The 16915-nt window shown below is 35.6% G+C and overlaps 1 protein-coding gene across 5 annotated transcripts in view; it reads left to right on the forward strand.

The window, feature by feature from the left end:
- Positions 1-16915, forward strand: part of LOC123679335 (nephrin-like) — a 176586-nt gene that overhangs the window by 143048 nt on the left and 16623 nt on the right. For all 5 annotated transcript variants that reach the window (XM_045616895.1, XM_045616930.1, XM_045616903.1 and 2 more), the window contains 3 exons: positions 2000-2141; positions 11737-11867; positions 15958-16117. In XM_045616895.1, coding sequence (XP_045472851.1) covers positions 2000-2141; positions 11737-11867; positions 15958-16117 — 433 coding nt within the window. The remainder of the gene's footprint in view (positions 1-1999; positions 2142-11736; positions 11868-15957; positions 16118-16915) is intronic.

The raw sequence follows: 16915 nt of genomic DNA on the forward strand, positions 1-16915 counted from the left end.
TTGACTTATCCTATATACCTTTTGTATGGTGTCTTAAAGGATGAATAAACTTATTCTATTCTATTCTATTCTATTCCATGTACTCATTGGACAACACGAAACTGCTATAGGTATATAATGAACATGGGCGCCCGCAGGGGGGGGCCAGGGGGGGCCATGGCCCCCCCTGAGATTTCGATTGCCTCATTTTTCAGCACAACTCCCTCAATAATACTTTCTCAATCCAAAGGGCAAGGAAAAAAGGAAAATGATGGATTCACAACAATTTTCCGGTTTTCAATGGAATTACTATACATATAGTAGAGCATATAGCAGAGGTATTTTTTGAATTGAGAACTTTTTTAGACGCGTTGAGCACTTTTTGGGTGAAGAAATAACATGGAACCGAACGCACTCCATGCGTGTCAATTTTTTTATAAATTCATCTTATATATACTCTCCTATTGTCTTTAATAGATGAAGGTAAGAAAAAAAGTGTTGCAGAAAAAAGAAAAAAAATTTAACCGATTATAAAAACAATTTTTTGCGGAACTCAGGATATGCCTATAGGAGAGAGCACCAAGAACTCTGGCAATTTTAGTGATCTTTTGAAATTCAGAGCAGTCGCGGGTGATTTCGAGATCCATTTATTCAACGCAGCTATTAACTCAAAACATACTTCTCACATAATTCAAAATGAGATCATTTCGGTAGCTGGGCATGTACCAATGACAAATATTGTAGAAGAAGCAAATTCTTCGAAGTATTTCAGTGTAATGGCTGACGAGTCTGCTGATATTTCTGGACATGAGCAGTTATCTATTGGAATACGATATGTATACATGAGCAAAATGAAAATTTTACAGTGAATGAAGAGTTTCTTGGATTCGTACAATTGAACGAATTGAATGCTGATTGCATAGCTGCTTCAATCCTTGAGTTTATAGAAAAATCTGGTTTGAATTTGGACAAACTTGTAGCACAAGGTTATGATGGATGCTCAACAATGGCTGGTGAAATTCACGGGGTTCTAAAGATCATAAGAGATAAGTACAAGAAAGTAATTTATTTGCATTGTGCCTACCGCAGGTTCAATTTAGTAATAAATGACATCAGTAAAATTACTGAAATTCGTAATAGCATTGGCACCGTTAAGGACTTATATTCTTTTTTCGAGAGAGTAAGATGAAATCTGATTCCAATTATTCCTTTGTTTTGTGAAACTCGTTAGTCAGCTGAATATAAATCTTTGCGAGTTTTCTCTGAAAACTACTTTTAAAACTCTTTCTGCTATAAAATCTGGAGAAATTTCAATGAATTCTTCAACAACAAAAAGAGCTGCTCAGTTATGGGCTGCAATAAACTCTTTCACTTTTGTGGTTTGTTTGACGGTAGCAAGTAAATATTCAAATATATTGGAACCAATAGCAAATACACTACAAGGTGTTCCTATTAATTTTTAGATGTTCACAGTCTGTAGACAAATGTACAGATCTAATTATTAAGCAGATTCAGCTGAAGATTACTTCGCATATTTAAATCATTTGATTCCTGTCCTTGAAACGAGATTCTCGAAAGAACATGTAATGCTTTTTTTCTTTGTTCAATTTTTTGCCAAAGAATTCAAAATTACTAGATATTGAATCTTTTTTTTGCATAGCCCTCCACCCTCTTATGAAACATAAATACAGAAATAGAAAAAAACGGAATACTGATGTCGCCTATACTATCATGGACGTTTTTCAATAATTTTCATTTTGCCCCCCCTGAGAAAAATTTCTGCGGGCGCCCATGATAATGAATCGGTATCTAGGGATTTAATATCAATGTATTAAAAAAAATACACCGAAAATGTAGAGAGTCGAACGTTTCCCCTTTACTTTTACAAACGGGGAAACTACAATTTAAGAAAAACAGGAGAGTACACATCCTGTACTCTCTGCAAATCTCTGCAAATTTTCTCTGTTGTCTACATCCTACATCATACATATGTAACTTCTATTAAATGAGTTTTTTTAAGGTGGAGGCAGATGATAACTCAAGTATTTCAGTTCTCACATTCACCCCAAAACGGGAGGAAAATGGCCTTGATTTAATTTGTCGTGCTAAAAACAATTATCTGAACGAATATAGGAACTATTCGATTCCACTGAATATTTCATGTAAGTAGTGTTTTAATTCTATTCTCAATATTCAACTTTTTTTTGAGCCTTTGAGAGGTACCTTCCTTTTTTTGAAAACTGAATTTATTATCTATAAATCAATCAATCAATCAATCATTTACTAAACAAAAAGGATCACAGAACGATGTCCTATTTGCAAAAAGCTGCGAAAATAAATAAGAGATAACTAGATAACTTGCCTTAAGTGGTTTCTGAAACAGACTTGAAGTTGCAATTGCATACTTTGAGGAATAGTGATTAGTCACTAGGTCTAGGCTCGAAGTGCATACTGTATATTGGAATTTGAATATACAGTCAAAATCATTTATAACGGACTTCAAGGAACCATACACTTTTGTCTGTAATAAACGATTTGCAGTATAGGCAGTACTTTATCGCTCATGATAAATAGTCTGCCATATACGATGCCTTATCTCTTATTGTCTGTTATTGATGGTATTATCCAAGAAAATAGCCTTCTTGAGGTAATGATGTCTTTATTGTATCTATTTACACATGAAGGTACTAACTTAAGCTACTAACATATAAGGTAGAAATATTCTAGTAGAATATTCTTTTTATTTAAAAATATACAGTAACTGATTCCATCTTTTATAATTTAGATAAGAAACTGGTCTCTGTCTTAATTTTATTTGACTTTCAAATAGTTTTAAAAGGCATTTGACACTATCAACCATCTTTTATTATGTGCAAATTTAAAGTTTTACTTTTTCACTCTGCTTTTTGTTGCCTTAATCAGATTTTATTTGTCATTTCGGAGTCAGGTGGTTCAGGTTGATGGTAGTATGTGTGAGTCGGTGTTTCTTCTGTCTGGGGTGCGGCAGAGTTCTGTTTTGGGACCAGTTCTTTTTTCAATTTATACCACTTATCTGCTTGGGGTCCTGAAATTTTGTGTTGTGCAGGCTTTTGCGGCTGGCAAGCAGCTTATTTATTCTTTTGAAATGAGTAGTTTGGGTTTGGCTTCCCAGCAGATTAACTATGACCTTGAAAATGTTTGTAATGTAGCAGCCTCACACAATTTAAAATTAAATATAAGCAAGTGCAAATATTCTGCTTTTTCCAATGTTCGTCAGTATTCTGTAGTAAGGGACAACCTGCAACTGTCCATTTACGGTCAGCCTTTAACCCTTAAATATTACTCTACAGTAAGGAATCTCGGTGTAATTTTTTATTGTAGGCTCGATTTTTCCAATCATGTGGCTGGTATTCTGAAGACAGCGTTTCACCGGCTGAGAGTTGTTTATAGGTGTCGTCGATTTTTTATATTTAGTATAAGGAAACGTTTGGATGACTTCTTGATTCTTTCTTTGTTCGATTATTGTGGCGTAGTTTACGGACCCTGCATCAGTGCTTATGTGAGATGTCGTATTCAACTTGTTCAGAACTAGTGTTGCCGATTCATTTTCGGTTTGAGGAAATATGATCACATTTCTCATAGGATACGTGAGTTGGGTTGGTTGAGGATGGATGAAAGAAGATCGCTATATTTTCGATGTTTTGTTTATAAACTTCTAACGACCCACTATTGTGGGGCTCTTCATGGAAGGATCATTCCTAGAAGTTCGGTGCATTCGGTCAACATTAGGCACTCCTTTTATTTCACGGTTCCTTTGCATCGTACAGTGCATCCCATTTTGGGTGAGACTGCCAGGTTTCTCGCTTGTTATTTAAGATAGAGCCTTGCGGTTTTCACGTTCCTGTCCTACTTTCTCGTGAAACTCAAGTTGGTCTAATCAGATTTTGCATAACTGTTTCCGTTCAAGAGATACAGGGTGATTTTGGAAATTGATACTTTTCGGACACCTCCTTTATTAGAAATGATGCTGAGGTAAAAACTACGTCTGAATCAGAATTCTTCGTAGAATCCAGTGGCGTACTCAAATTTTTTTTTTCGGGTTATGGTTTTGAAGATTCAACACAAACCTATATTTTTTTAAATGGAACACCCTATATATCATTACTTCGTTGAATTCGTTATTTTTTTCCCTTCAAAATGATGTATGATACTATACAATAGGTAAAATGGTCAGAAATGTTAAAAAAACACTAAAACATCAAATAATGATGATTTTTTGTTAATGAGCAATGGATTTCCCACATGAAAAAAAGGTTCAATTGAATAATTTTAATATGTGATTTTTATAAATAGTAGAGTAAGCAAACAAAGATAATACACTCATCACTAACATGAAAAACAAAACGTAGGTACCTACCTAATAGCAACAAATAAATAATACAAAAATTCATAAACATTGCATGATATCTTACAGATTAAACTGTTCAAATTACAGTCCATTTTCCTCTAATACATAAGAGTCCAGTACAAGTATATGAGGAAGCAAAAATAAACATCGAATCACTGTGGGACTCGTCAATTAGGCAATTATACGAAGATAGATTGAAAGAAAAAATTCTCGAAAACCCAATAGGAGAAGAGGATAATATTAACGCTTCCTGGGAGAAACTAAAGAACAACATTAGATCAGCCGCCCATGAAGCCCTAGGCACCCGAATTCAAAAAAGGAATAAGAACACTAGAACAGACAGGACCCCATGGTTTCGCCCAGAGATTAAAGAAAAATGCAAAGAAAAGAAAAAAGCATATCTGACTTATAGAACATTGAAAACATCAGAATCCTACGAAAGATATAAACAAATCCGAAATGAGACCACAGCACTGGTGAGACGAATAAAAACCCATCACTGGGAAATTTTCTCAAGACGCTTGGAGGATGATTTTTACGGAGTACAAAAACAAATTTGGCGTTTCATTCGAACCCAGAGAAAAGAGATTAATGATCTGGTCGAAACGAATCAGATAGAACAACAAACCTGGGTTGAATACCTGACTGAATTGTATAAGGCGGAAGAAATTGAGACTGCACTAAATGTACCCGAAATAGTAATGGACAACAACATTCAAATTGAGACAGCCGATGTACTTACAGCTCTCAGAAAATTGAAGAACAGAAAGAGCCCAGGACCGGATGGAATTCCTAACGAATTACTTAAATATGGGGGACAACATCTCACTCAGCGGTTAGTATCACTCATTAAAAGTATCATCTACCATCATAGAATACCTGACGAATGGCGAACAAGTGACACCATCCTGATATTTAAAAAAGGAGACAAAAAAGTGCCCTCGAATTACAGAGATATTAATCTTCTCAGCACCACACTGAAACTTACCACTAAAGTCATGGCCAACAAAATTATCAGCTTAACATCCTTAGCAGACGAACAGCAGGGATTCAGAACGGGTAGATCATGCACGGATGCGGTGTTTGTTTTAAGACAAATCAAGGAAAAATCAATAGAATACAACAGGCCAGCATATATGTGTTTTGTCGACTTAGAGAAAGCGTTCGATCGTGTGCAGTTAAAGGACGTCTTGCACCTACTTTACAACAGGCAGATACCGCATAACCTCATTCAGACCGTTCGGAACGTATACAAGGAAAATTGGATTCGGGCGAGAATAAACGGGACCTTGACTGAGCCAATTGCAGTGGGCCGTGGCATTCGACAGGGAGATTCCTTGAGCCCTCTCCTCTTTAACATCATTATGGACGAGGTGATAGGGAATGTACGGACACTAAAGGGATACGGAATGGGCGACCGTGAAATAAAAATTCTCTGCTATGCCGATGACGCCGTACTGGTGGCTGAGAGTGAAGACGACCTCCAACGGCTGTTACATCGTTTCAATTGCACTGCCAAATCATTCAATATGACGATATCAACCCAGAAAACCAAATGCATGACAACATCAAAAACACCATTAAGATGCAAACTGGAAGTCGACGGCAATGTCATCCAACAAGAAATGAAATTCAAATACCTGGGCATAGAATTATCAGGCTGTGGTAATGTTGAGGAGGAAGTGAGGGCACAAACTGTGAGGGCAACAAGAGTGGCGGGATGTTTGAGTGACACGGTGTGGCGAAATAAAAACATCAAAGTGGAAACAAAGGCCAGAATTTATAAAGCAGTAGTAAGACCAACTATGACATACACCGCTGAAACTCGACCAGACACAGCGAGGACAAGACAACTACTGGAGACCACCGAAATGAGGGTACTTCGCAGAATAGCTGGAAAGACACTACTCGACCGGGAGAGAAGTGAAAATATAAGGAGAACATGCGGGGTGGAAAATATCAATGAGTGGGTATTGGGTCGAAAGAGAGAATGGAACGACCACATAAGTAGAATGGACGAGGAAAGGATGGTCAGAATTGCACGCGATAAATCACCACTAGGTCGCAGAAGTTTAGGACGCCCTCGAAAGCGATGGAGCGACAATTTGTCGGTGTAGGCAGAGATTCGACGGAAAAAAACAGGCGAATCGCCTAAAAAAAAAGAATGAAGAAGAAGAAGAAGAACATAATTGACAAAACTTTTCAATACGCCTGAGTGCATTTAATATTATAAAAGGGCGGTTTTGTGAATCCTGGAAAACTGCCTCTGTTGATAAACGAAGTTCTTCTGGACTGTTATTTCTTTTACTGTAGTATATTATATGTATTAAGGAAAATGGACAGCAATTTGAACAGTTTAATCTGTAAGATATTATGCAATGTTTATGAATTTTTGTATTATTCATTTGTTGCTATTAGGTAGGTACCTACGTTTTGTTTTTCATGTTAGTGATGAGTGTATTATATTTGTTTGCTTACTCTACTATAAATAAAAATCACAAATGAAAATTATCCAATTGATCTTTTTTTTTATATGGAAAATCCATTGCTCATTAACAAAAAATCATCATTATTTGATGTTTTAGTGTTTTTTTAACATTTCTGACCATCCTACCTATATAGTATCATATATCATTTTGAAGGGAAAAAAATAACGAATTCAACGAAGTAATGATGTGTTCCATTAAAAAAATATAGGTTTGTGTTGAATCTTCAAAACAATACGCCGAAAAAAAAAATTGAGTACGCCACTGGATTCTGCGCAGAATTCTGATTCAGACGTAGTTTTTACCTCAGCATTATTTCTAATAACTTCGGAGATGCAGGAGGGGTCCGAAAAGTATCAATTTCCAAAATCGTCCTGTATCTCTTGATCGGAAACAGTTATGCAAAATCTGATTAGACCAACTTGAGTATGACGAAAAAGTAGGACAGGAACGTGAAAACCGCAAGGCTCTATCTCAAATAACAAGCGAGAAACCTGGCAGTCTCACCCAAAATGGGATGCACTGTACAGCTAAATTTCAGGGGTGTTTCAATGCAGTAACATTTTTGAATAGTGTGGACGGTGGTGTTTTCAGCCTCAGCTATTCATAATTCAAGCGTCAAATGAAGAGCTCTCTCAAATGATTCATTACAGTAATTTTTTTCTCCTTTTGCATGTTATTTATTTTATTGTGTTTACCTTCTCTATTTATATTTTCTATTTATATTATACATGTTTTAATATTTATATTCTCTATATGTTTATTGTTGTTTTTTTATTTATAATCTCTATTTATTCATTGTTGTTTTTATATTCTCTATTTATATTATCAAGAAATGGCAGCCATACGAGGTTGAGTGTAAGAATAGTCTTTGACTAAACTCCGCCTCGGCATGGTTAGTCCAACATCTAAACATATCATATGTCTTTGTGCATATTTCACTGAATAAAGTCGATTTATTATTATTATAATTATTTTACAATAATACATTGGCAAGTATTTTAATACCTATTTAATGGCAAATAATAAAGAACAACAATGAACTGAGATACAACAAACTACTCATTGAAATTAATGGTTAAATTTGAATTATTGTACGCGTTTATAGAAATGTTCAAAGCACTTCCATCTCGTTGCAGGTTTTCCTCGGATTTTCCGCCATTTTGCTTTTTTTCCTAGTTCTTCACCTCTTCTGAATTCAGCACTCAAAAATACTCTGATATGACCAAAATTCGTAACTTCAAAGGTTATACGTAACTGACCACACCCAGTAGAATATTGCTCAGAAATGACGTTGCATTCTTCCGGTGCCATCTACACAACTATATACAGGGTGTTTCATTTTATACCGGACAAACATATATAGTCATGTAGATGACACCGAAAAAATCATTTTTACCATATGATATACTGAGTGTGGTCAGTTATGTATAACCCTCGAAGTTACGGTTTTTGCCAAATCAGTATATTTTTGACCTTGAAACCTTCGGGAGGTATTTTTTTTCGCTGAAGACATGTAAAAAAACTTTTCGTTCGATTATTGGGAAAACTTTCTCACAGAAATTCTTAGAAAAATGAGTTAATACAGAAAATTAAATTCAATTAGACAACCGAGGAAAAAAATTTCAAACGTTGTAGGTTTACCGCCATTTTGAATTTACTTTTTCAAGGTTTTTTACTTTTTTTGAATTGATCACTCAAAAATATTCTGATTTTACCAAAAATCATAACTTCACAGGTTATAAAGGGTGTTTTTTTAGAGCTATAGAACTTTAAATTGCAATAAAACAACGATGGATTATTTGATCGACATGAATTATATTCAGCCGCAAAATAATCTTGTGGCATTACATTTTAAATAGGATTTCTGGCATATGACCGCCACGGCTGGCTCGGATGTAGTCCAATCTGGACGTCCAATTTTCGATGACTTTTTCCAACATTTGTGGCCGTATATCGGCAATAACACGGCCAATGTTGTCTTCCAAATGGTCAAGGGTTTGTGGCTTATCCGCATAGGCCAATGACTTTACATAGCCCCACAGAAAGTAGTCTAGCGGTGTTAAATCACAAGATCTTGGAGGCCAATTCACAGGTCCAAAACGTGAAATTAGGCGGTCACCAAACGTGTCTTTCAATAAATCGATTGTGGCACGAGCTGTGTGATATGTTGCGGCGTCTTGTTGGAATCACATCTCCTGGACATCATGGTTGTTCAATTCAGGAATGAAAAAGTTAGTAATCATGGCTCTATACCGATCGCCATTGATTATAACGTTCTGGCCATCACCGTTTTCGAAGAAGTACGGACCAATGATTCCACCAGCCCATAAAGCGCACCAAACAAAAACAGTCAGTTTTTCTGGATGTAACGGTGTTTCGACTTACTCTTCAGGATAAGCTTCACTACGTTGACGTATCCATTCAACCAGAAGTGCGCTTCATCGCTAAACAAAATTCGCTTATGAAAATCGGGAACAACGGCAATCTCATTTTGGGCCCATTCGACGAATCTACGCCTTACTTGATGATCGTTTGGCTTCAATTCTTGCACGAGTTGGATTTTGTAAGCATGAAAACCAAGATCCTTCCGCAAAATCTTCCATAAAGTGGATGGACACAGATCCAATTCCTGTGCTCGATGGCGGATAGACTCATTCGGGTCTTCCTCAATGCTACGCTCTACAGCAGCAATAGCTTCTTCTGTACGCACCGTACGGCTTCTTTGGGGATGCGAGTCATCAATAAGAGTAAACGTGGTGCGAAAACGTCCCATGGCTAATCGAATTAACTGCTCTGATGGATGATTTTGTCGACGATAAAATGGACGTAGTGCGCGATACGTATTCCGCACAGAACCATTATTTTCGAAATAAAATTGCACTATTTGCAAGCGTTGATCAGGCGTGAGTCTATTAATAATAATAATATTAATAATAATCCTTTATTCATGCTAATATCTTACGATTTACATTCGTCATCTTTACAAATTTGCTGTTACCTATATTTGCTTAGCAAAGAATTCTTCCAATGAATAAAAAGTATTATCTATGAGATATTTCTTAATGGTAAAACGGAATTGTTCCTTTTGGTTTCTCATTGATTGAGGCAACTTTTTATACAGGTTATATGCCCAGAAGTTCGGACCATTTTTGTTTTTGATAATCTGAAGAATTCATTTCTGATATCCATGCGTGCTCTCGTGTTATAATTGTGAACATCTGCATTTAGCAGTTGAGTGTGGCTTTCATGAATATAATTCAGACATTCGTAAATAAACACACATGGAACAGTCATTATTTCAAATTTTTTAAAGGAAATTCTACAATCCGCCTGATAGTGTAAATTATCCATAATACGGATAACTTTTCTCTGCAGTGAAAAAATTTTTCCTGCATGTGTGGTGTGACCCCATACTAAAATACCATACTTTATTAAAGAGTGACACAGAGCATGGTAGGCTGACAGCAATGTTTCAATCGAGACTTTAAGTGCTAGAGTACGGATAACACAAATATTTTTGCTCAGTTTTTTAGAGAGTTCCTCACAGTGAACATCCCAAGTGAGCTTAGGGTCCAAATGTAATCCTAAAAATTTTAAATTTTCTTTCAAGTTCTCATCTATAGATCTTAATGAACAAACTAAAATATTAGTTTTTTCTTGATTTTGCATCAATTGATTCGAATTGAACCAGTTTTTTGCACTCGACCGTACCTCACGCGAGTCCTCTAGCAGCTGATTGAGCACCGGTCCACTCAGAAGGAGTGAAGCGTCATCATGCGAATAAAACACATTTTACTGTGGTTGGTAGACATGATGAAAAGTCATTCATATAAATTAAAAACAAGATCGGTCCTAGAACCGAACCTTGGGGTACTCCTAATGAGATATTCTTCAAAGTTGACTCCTTTCACCTTTCCACCCACTGAAACATTTTGGCTTCTATCGGAAAGATAAGATTGAAGCAGTTTTATACTGCTCTCCATAAAACCATAATACTTGAGCTTAGTCAGAAGAATCAGCGGTGAGACACAGTCGAATGCTTTGCTCAAATCTAACAATGATACCAACGTATAATCACCCCTTTCAAAACCTTGCATAATAAAACTGATTAGATCAAAATGGCCGAAGTCGTACCCTTATTTTTTCTGTAGCCAAATTGGCAGTTAGAAAATAGTTGATTATGTTCAAAATATGACATTAGAGAATAGAGGCAACACTGAAATAGGCCTGTAATTTGACATATCATCCTTATCGCCATCTTTGAATAAGGGCACCACCCTAGCCACCTTGAGGTCAGTGGGAAAAATTCCATTTTTAATTCATTTGTTTATAATTTTTTGAGAGGTATAACAATAGTATTTATATTGCGTTTCAAAATCTTAACAGAAAGTCCATAAATATCCTTTGATGTAGAATTCTTCGAAGAGTTGATTATATTTCACACTAACAATTCATGATGAATTGCCAAACCAAACTGAGAATAAATCACTTGACAGCTGTTAAATCGGTCGCCATCTTGAACAGTAATGCCAACTTAAAGTTATATACCTCGAAAAAAAACACCCTTTACATAACTGACCACACTCAATAAAATATTGGTCAGAAATGACGTTGCACACCCTGTATCTCGCTTATGCTTCGATAACGAGGTATAGGTCATAAGACAAAAATGATTCTTCCGGTAACATCTACATGACTATATATGATTGTCCGGTATAAAATGAAACACCCTGTATGTTTGTCTAGTTTATAATGTTTGCTCGGCTCGAAAGTCCATCGGAAGCCCTGTTTTGAATCTCATAGTTTCATTAATATACTTTTTCAAATTTTTTTTTTATTATGAATTGATTATTTCAAAAATTGAATTGTTTTTTATTGTAGATCCGCCAAAGCCAATAGTAGCACTTGGGAGTAGTTATAAGTCAGAATACTTCAAAGAAGGCGACAATGTATATTTCGATTGTAAGGTGGACGCTAATCCCGGACCCAATAAACTGTCTTGGTTGCATAACGTAAGTAGGTTTTTACTCTTCGGAAATCTTAAACTTCTATCAGCTTTCTAGTAAATAATTACTTGTACAAATATATTTGAAAAAATGCTTCCAGATGCATCAGATGGTAAAAATTTCATTCAAAATGAAGCAAATTGCATCTACACGGAAAAAGGTTCGAGTGAATTTTTTCTTGATGTACATAAACGAATCTTTTTGCATCATATAACCGGTAATATGTAGGTACACTCACAAAGTCTTACACTTTCCGAACCAAAACCGCTAAAAACATATACGATGAACACGTGAGGCGATAGAATCGCGAGAATGGTCGGATTGACGATTGACAGATTATTAATATTTCACACAAGATTATTAATCCAAATGATCGTCGCCATTTTGCTTAGGATCTGACGATCTGAGCGACTCCTAGATTTTGTTCTGGTTCTCGAAATCGCTTGTCTAGATAGATCATAGATATCATACAATAAGCTCAGGTATTTGTTAACATGATGCCATCGAAGGTCTCCCCGTATCGGTGTAGTGACTGGTTTGTGTAAACGTTTACAGAATAAGCTGACATAATTTATATTGAAGGACTTCCTCTTCAACCAAAACAAAATTTTTCTTTATCCTCTCTTTTCGGTTGACGACTCTATAATTTCCAATTGGATCCTAAAACAAAAAAAAAGAAGCAGAAAGGAGTACTAAATATTAGTTTTCATTATATCGATTTGAAGTTAACTACCCATTCTAAAAAAAAATCTGAAACTGAATGGATAGCTTGGAAACCATCATGAAATTTATAAATTGGACAATCATTCACCAAGTGGTCAATGGTCTCTTCTACACCACACTCACATAATGGGCTATCAATGGAATGCCATTTGAAGAGGGTACTATTACAACGACCATGACCAGTTCTAAGTCGATTTAAAACTGGTCATGACGCCATCGAAATATAAGTCGATTTGAGTCTGCATCATAAAGTTATTCTCGATTAAACATTACAGCTCACGAGCCAAATTCTCGTCATTTGCGGGAGGTTTTCATTTTCTGCTCTAATATGGAAAAATCTACGGCTGAGGTTCATCGAATGCTCTCAAATACCTATGGTGAGACCTCTATTAGTGAAAGTACGTGCCTAAAGTGGTTACAACGCTTCAAGAACGGTGATTTCGACGTCAAAGACCAGCAAGCGGTGGAAGAGAGACGGTTTTCGAAGATGCAGAATTGGACGCATAATTTGAACAAGACTCATGTCAAACGCAACAAGAATCGGCTGGATCATTGGAAGTGATGCAACAATTCATTACAAAATGCATGGAAGTCATGGAAATGATTCAGTAACAACGAAATTGGGTGCCATACCTGTTGAAACCGAGATATGTTGAACGGCGTCTGTTTGCTTGTGAACAGCTACTTAATTGCTTTTTAATTTGTATTTTCCATTTCCATTCTGTATCAAACTGTATCTGGAAATAAAGTGATTATCTATCTATCTATCTATCTACTTGCAAGGCAAAGACGGAAGAGATTTCTGCATTGCATTGTGACTGGAGACGAAAAATGGGTTCATAACGATAATCTCAAGCGCAGAAAATCATGGGGATATACCAGCCTAGCTTCCACGTCGACAGCCAAATCGAATATTCACGGTTCCAAGGTCATGTTCAGTATTTGGTGGGATCAGCTCGGCGTAGTGTATTATGAGTTGTTAAGACCGACTGAAACAATTATAGGCGATCGTTATCAAACTCAATTAATGCGTTTGTGCCGTGCATTGAAAGGAAAATGGCAGCAATACAACGAGGAATATGATAAAGTAATTGATATCACTTATTCGAGCATTTTCATGCTGTAAACAGCATGGCAATGACGTTGTTGCTCGACCTTATGTTGCGAAAGTGGAAACGTTGAAATGGGAAGTCCTACCCCACCCGCTATATTCTCCGGATGTTGTTTCCTCGGAATATCACTTGCTTCGATCAATGGCACACGGTCTGGCTGACCAGCACTTACGGTCTTATGAAGAAGTAAAAATTTGATCGATTAGTGCTTCGCTTCAAAAGATGACCAGTTTTTTCAACTCGGGATTCGTACGCTGCCCGGAAGAAGGGAGAAAGTAGTGGCCAGCGATGAACAATACTATGAATCATAAATGTATAACCGTATATCATAATCATAAATGTTTAAACGTATAGTGAACTATCTGAAGAAATATCATATTATCGATGAAAAACAATATGGATTCACTGAAGGGAAATCTACAGAAGATGCGATAAGACAATTAACAGGTAGGTTGTATGAATGTCTGGATGAAAAGATTCCTACGTTGTGTATTTTTATCGATTTATGTAAGGCATTCGATACTGTATGCCATATTCGTTTGCTCAAGAAGTTGAAAAATTGTGGAATTAGAGGACCAATATATAAATTGCTAAAAAGCTACTTGTCAAACAGAAAACAGGTTGTAGAAATTGGGCATTCCTTCCAAGAGTAAAGGAAACACTAGAGTACGGAGTTCCGCAGGGTACTGTATTAGGACCTATTTTATTCCGCATCTACATAAACAGCTTTTTAAAAAGAAGGAATCTTAAGAAGCAATTTATTTTGCTGATGATAGGGTTATTCCATACCAAGGAAATACATGGGAAGAATTGAAGGAGAACGTGGGATCGAAGTTTGCTGAAACAATAAAATGGTTTAAAAACAATAAACTAACCTTGACCACTGAAAAGACAAAATATATGGTCTTTGGTTCCACCAAACAAAATCTTCCAACTTTCAGAGACCTAAACATTGACGATGAGATCTGCATAGCTGAAACGAAATATATTAAATATTTGGGAATCACGATTGACAGTCAATTGAGATGGGACCAACATGTGAAAAATCTTGTTAACAAGATAAGAGGCCTTCTCTTCAAGTTTAGGTACCTGCGTAATTATATACCTAAACTCCATAAAATATTTGAAGATATTTTACTAAGCCCTAATAGAATCTCAAATCAGCTACGGCATAGTTGGATGGGGTGGTGCTTACAACAACCACATAAAGCCCTTGGAAGTTATCCAGAAATGGATATTAAAAATAATATATAAAAAAAACGCACGTTTTCCAGCCAGCGGTTATTCAAGATCTCTGAAGTAAAAGATGTTAGACAATTATATGCTCTGAAAATTCTCACACACATTATGTCAAAGAAAATACACGTCAGTACGTTGCATCATGAATATATAACCAGAGGAAAAGTTCATACATACCTTCTACCTAGATGCAAAAAAAAGTATAGGACAAAGAAGTTATACCTACCTAGCACCAAAAATTTTGAATGTTGTCCCTGATCACCTAAAAAATATAAAAAGCATAGGAAAGTTCAAAAAATGAATAAAAGCTTGGTTGACTGGTGAAACTAGGGAAATAATCAATAATACAATAAATAATAACTGAAAAACTATCAAAACATGAATTATGGCAAATACCTACCCTCAACTATGACAGAAACTTCAGAACCGATTTAGACACTGTATAACACGATTAAGAATGACTTTGAATTGAATTGAGACAAAGTACACCCTAAAATGACATTTATGACACGCATTCTTACCTCATAATGTGGATGTCGAGTGTGAATATAAAATAATATATCAAACAAATTTAATCAGTGCAAAAACTTTCGCCCTGTTTCTGTTTTTTTCTGAGTTTTGTTTTCTTTAGTTATCATTTATCTTTTCTTTCAAACTCTGCCTTCATATGGATAATATAAGTGGTTATTTTTGTGATTTTGTTAATGAATGAAATTTTTTTATTTTTTTTACCCGATAATTTTTGCATGGAACTAATTTAAGAATTCATATTGTATTTCATATCAAATAAAACCTCGAATTTAGGAAAAAAAAAACGGCGGAAGCAAAGTTGTACGCCTATGTACTTGTTTTTATTATAAAGTATGTCTATTGACGTCATATTCATATGTTATATTTTTTTATACATTACCCATGCCCTTAAACAGAACCATGGATCTGCCACTTATCATAAGTAGTGGCGTATATATCTATACGATCTTTGTATTCATTGTGAACAATTATTATTATGTCACCTTTTTCAGAATAGATTACTTCAAGATGATAAGAAGAATGGAATATTAATTCGGAGCACTCATTTGATTCTCAACGAAATAAAGAAAAATCAGAAAGGAAACTACCAGTGTTTGGCGTCAAATACGGAAGGAAATGCCGTAAGTGAGGCTTATAATCTTCAAATAAAATGTAAGTATAATAGACAAGTTTGAATAAAATAATTATCATCAGGGTAATGTTGACAGAGGAATTAGCAATTTCATTGGAAATAAAGGATATCATACTGATATAATGAATTCGAATATGTGTTTGTTTATTTGTTACTCGCCTTGTGTTCACACACAAATATTGGTGGGATTTGAGAAGGCACATTGCTCAAATTTACAAAAATTGGAGGAAACTCAAAATAAGCATTCTGCTTATTCACCGAGATAAATTCCATTATAAAGAAATTAATTACATGTTTATAGAATTCGTAGCAGAAATGGTCCCAGAGGGTATACCAAACATAAAATTTATTCTAATCGCAATTTATTAAACATCTTTGACCGATTATCATCAACTTCTATTATTATTAGTGCTGCAAGAATTCTGAGAACTGATAACAACAGTAATTTTTTTCTCTAATTCTGTGGTGATTCCGTTCATTCTTCCACATCTTGTAGAACAAAATCGTGCGAGAATATATCAGAAACGCACAGTTTTCATGGTTATATTTTATTATTCTATGTTGGTACTCCGAACTTTCCGCCACGGCTTTATCTGTCAATTCATCAATTTGCCTTAAAGAAATCAGTTCTGCCAACCAACATTTTTCAATGCAAAAATCACTAAAATATATTTATGGAAATATTTCATTAATTTCAATGAAAATGCAATGAATTAGAGAAAATAATGTTAATACTCGTACAGAAGGCTCATTCTACCACTCGTTCATTCCAAAACTCGCCACTTCGTGGCTCGTTTTTGAATTTTGAACTCGTGGAA

The sequence above is a fragment of the Harmonia axyridis genome, chromosome 1 (assembly GCF_914767665.1).
Source record: "Harmonia axyridis chromosome 1, icHarAxyr1.1, whole genome shotgun sequence".
Classification (NCBI taxonomy): domain Eukaryota; kingdom Metazoa; phylum Arthropoda; class Insecta; order Coleoptera; family Coccinellidae; genus Harmonia; species Harmonia axyridis.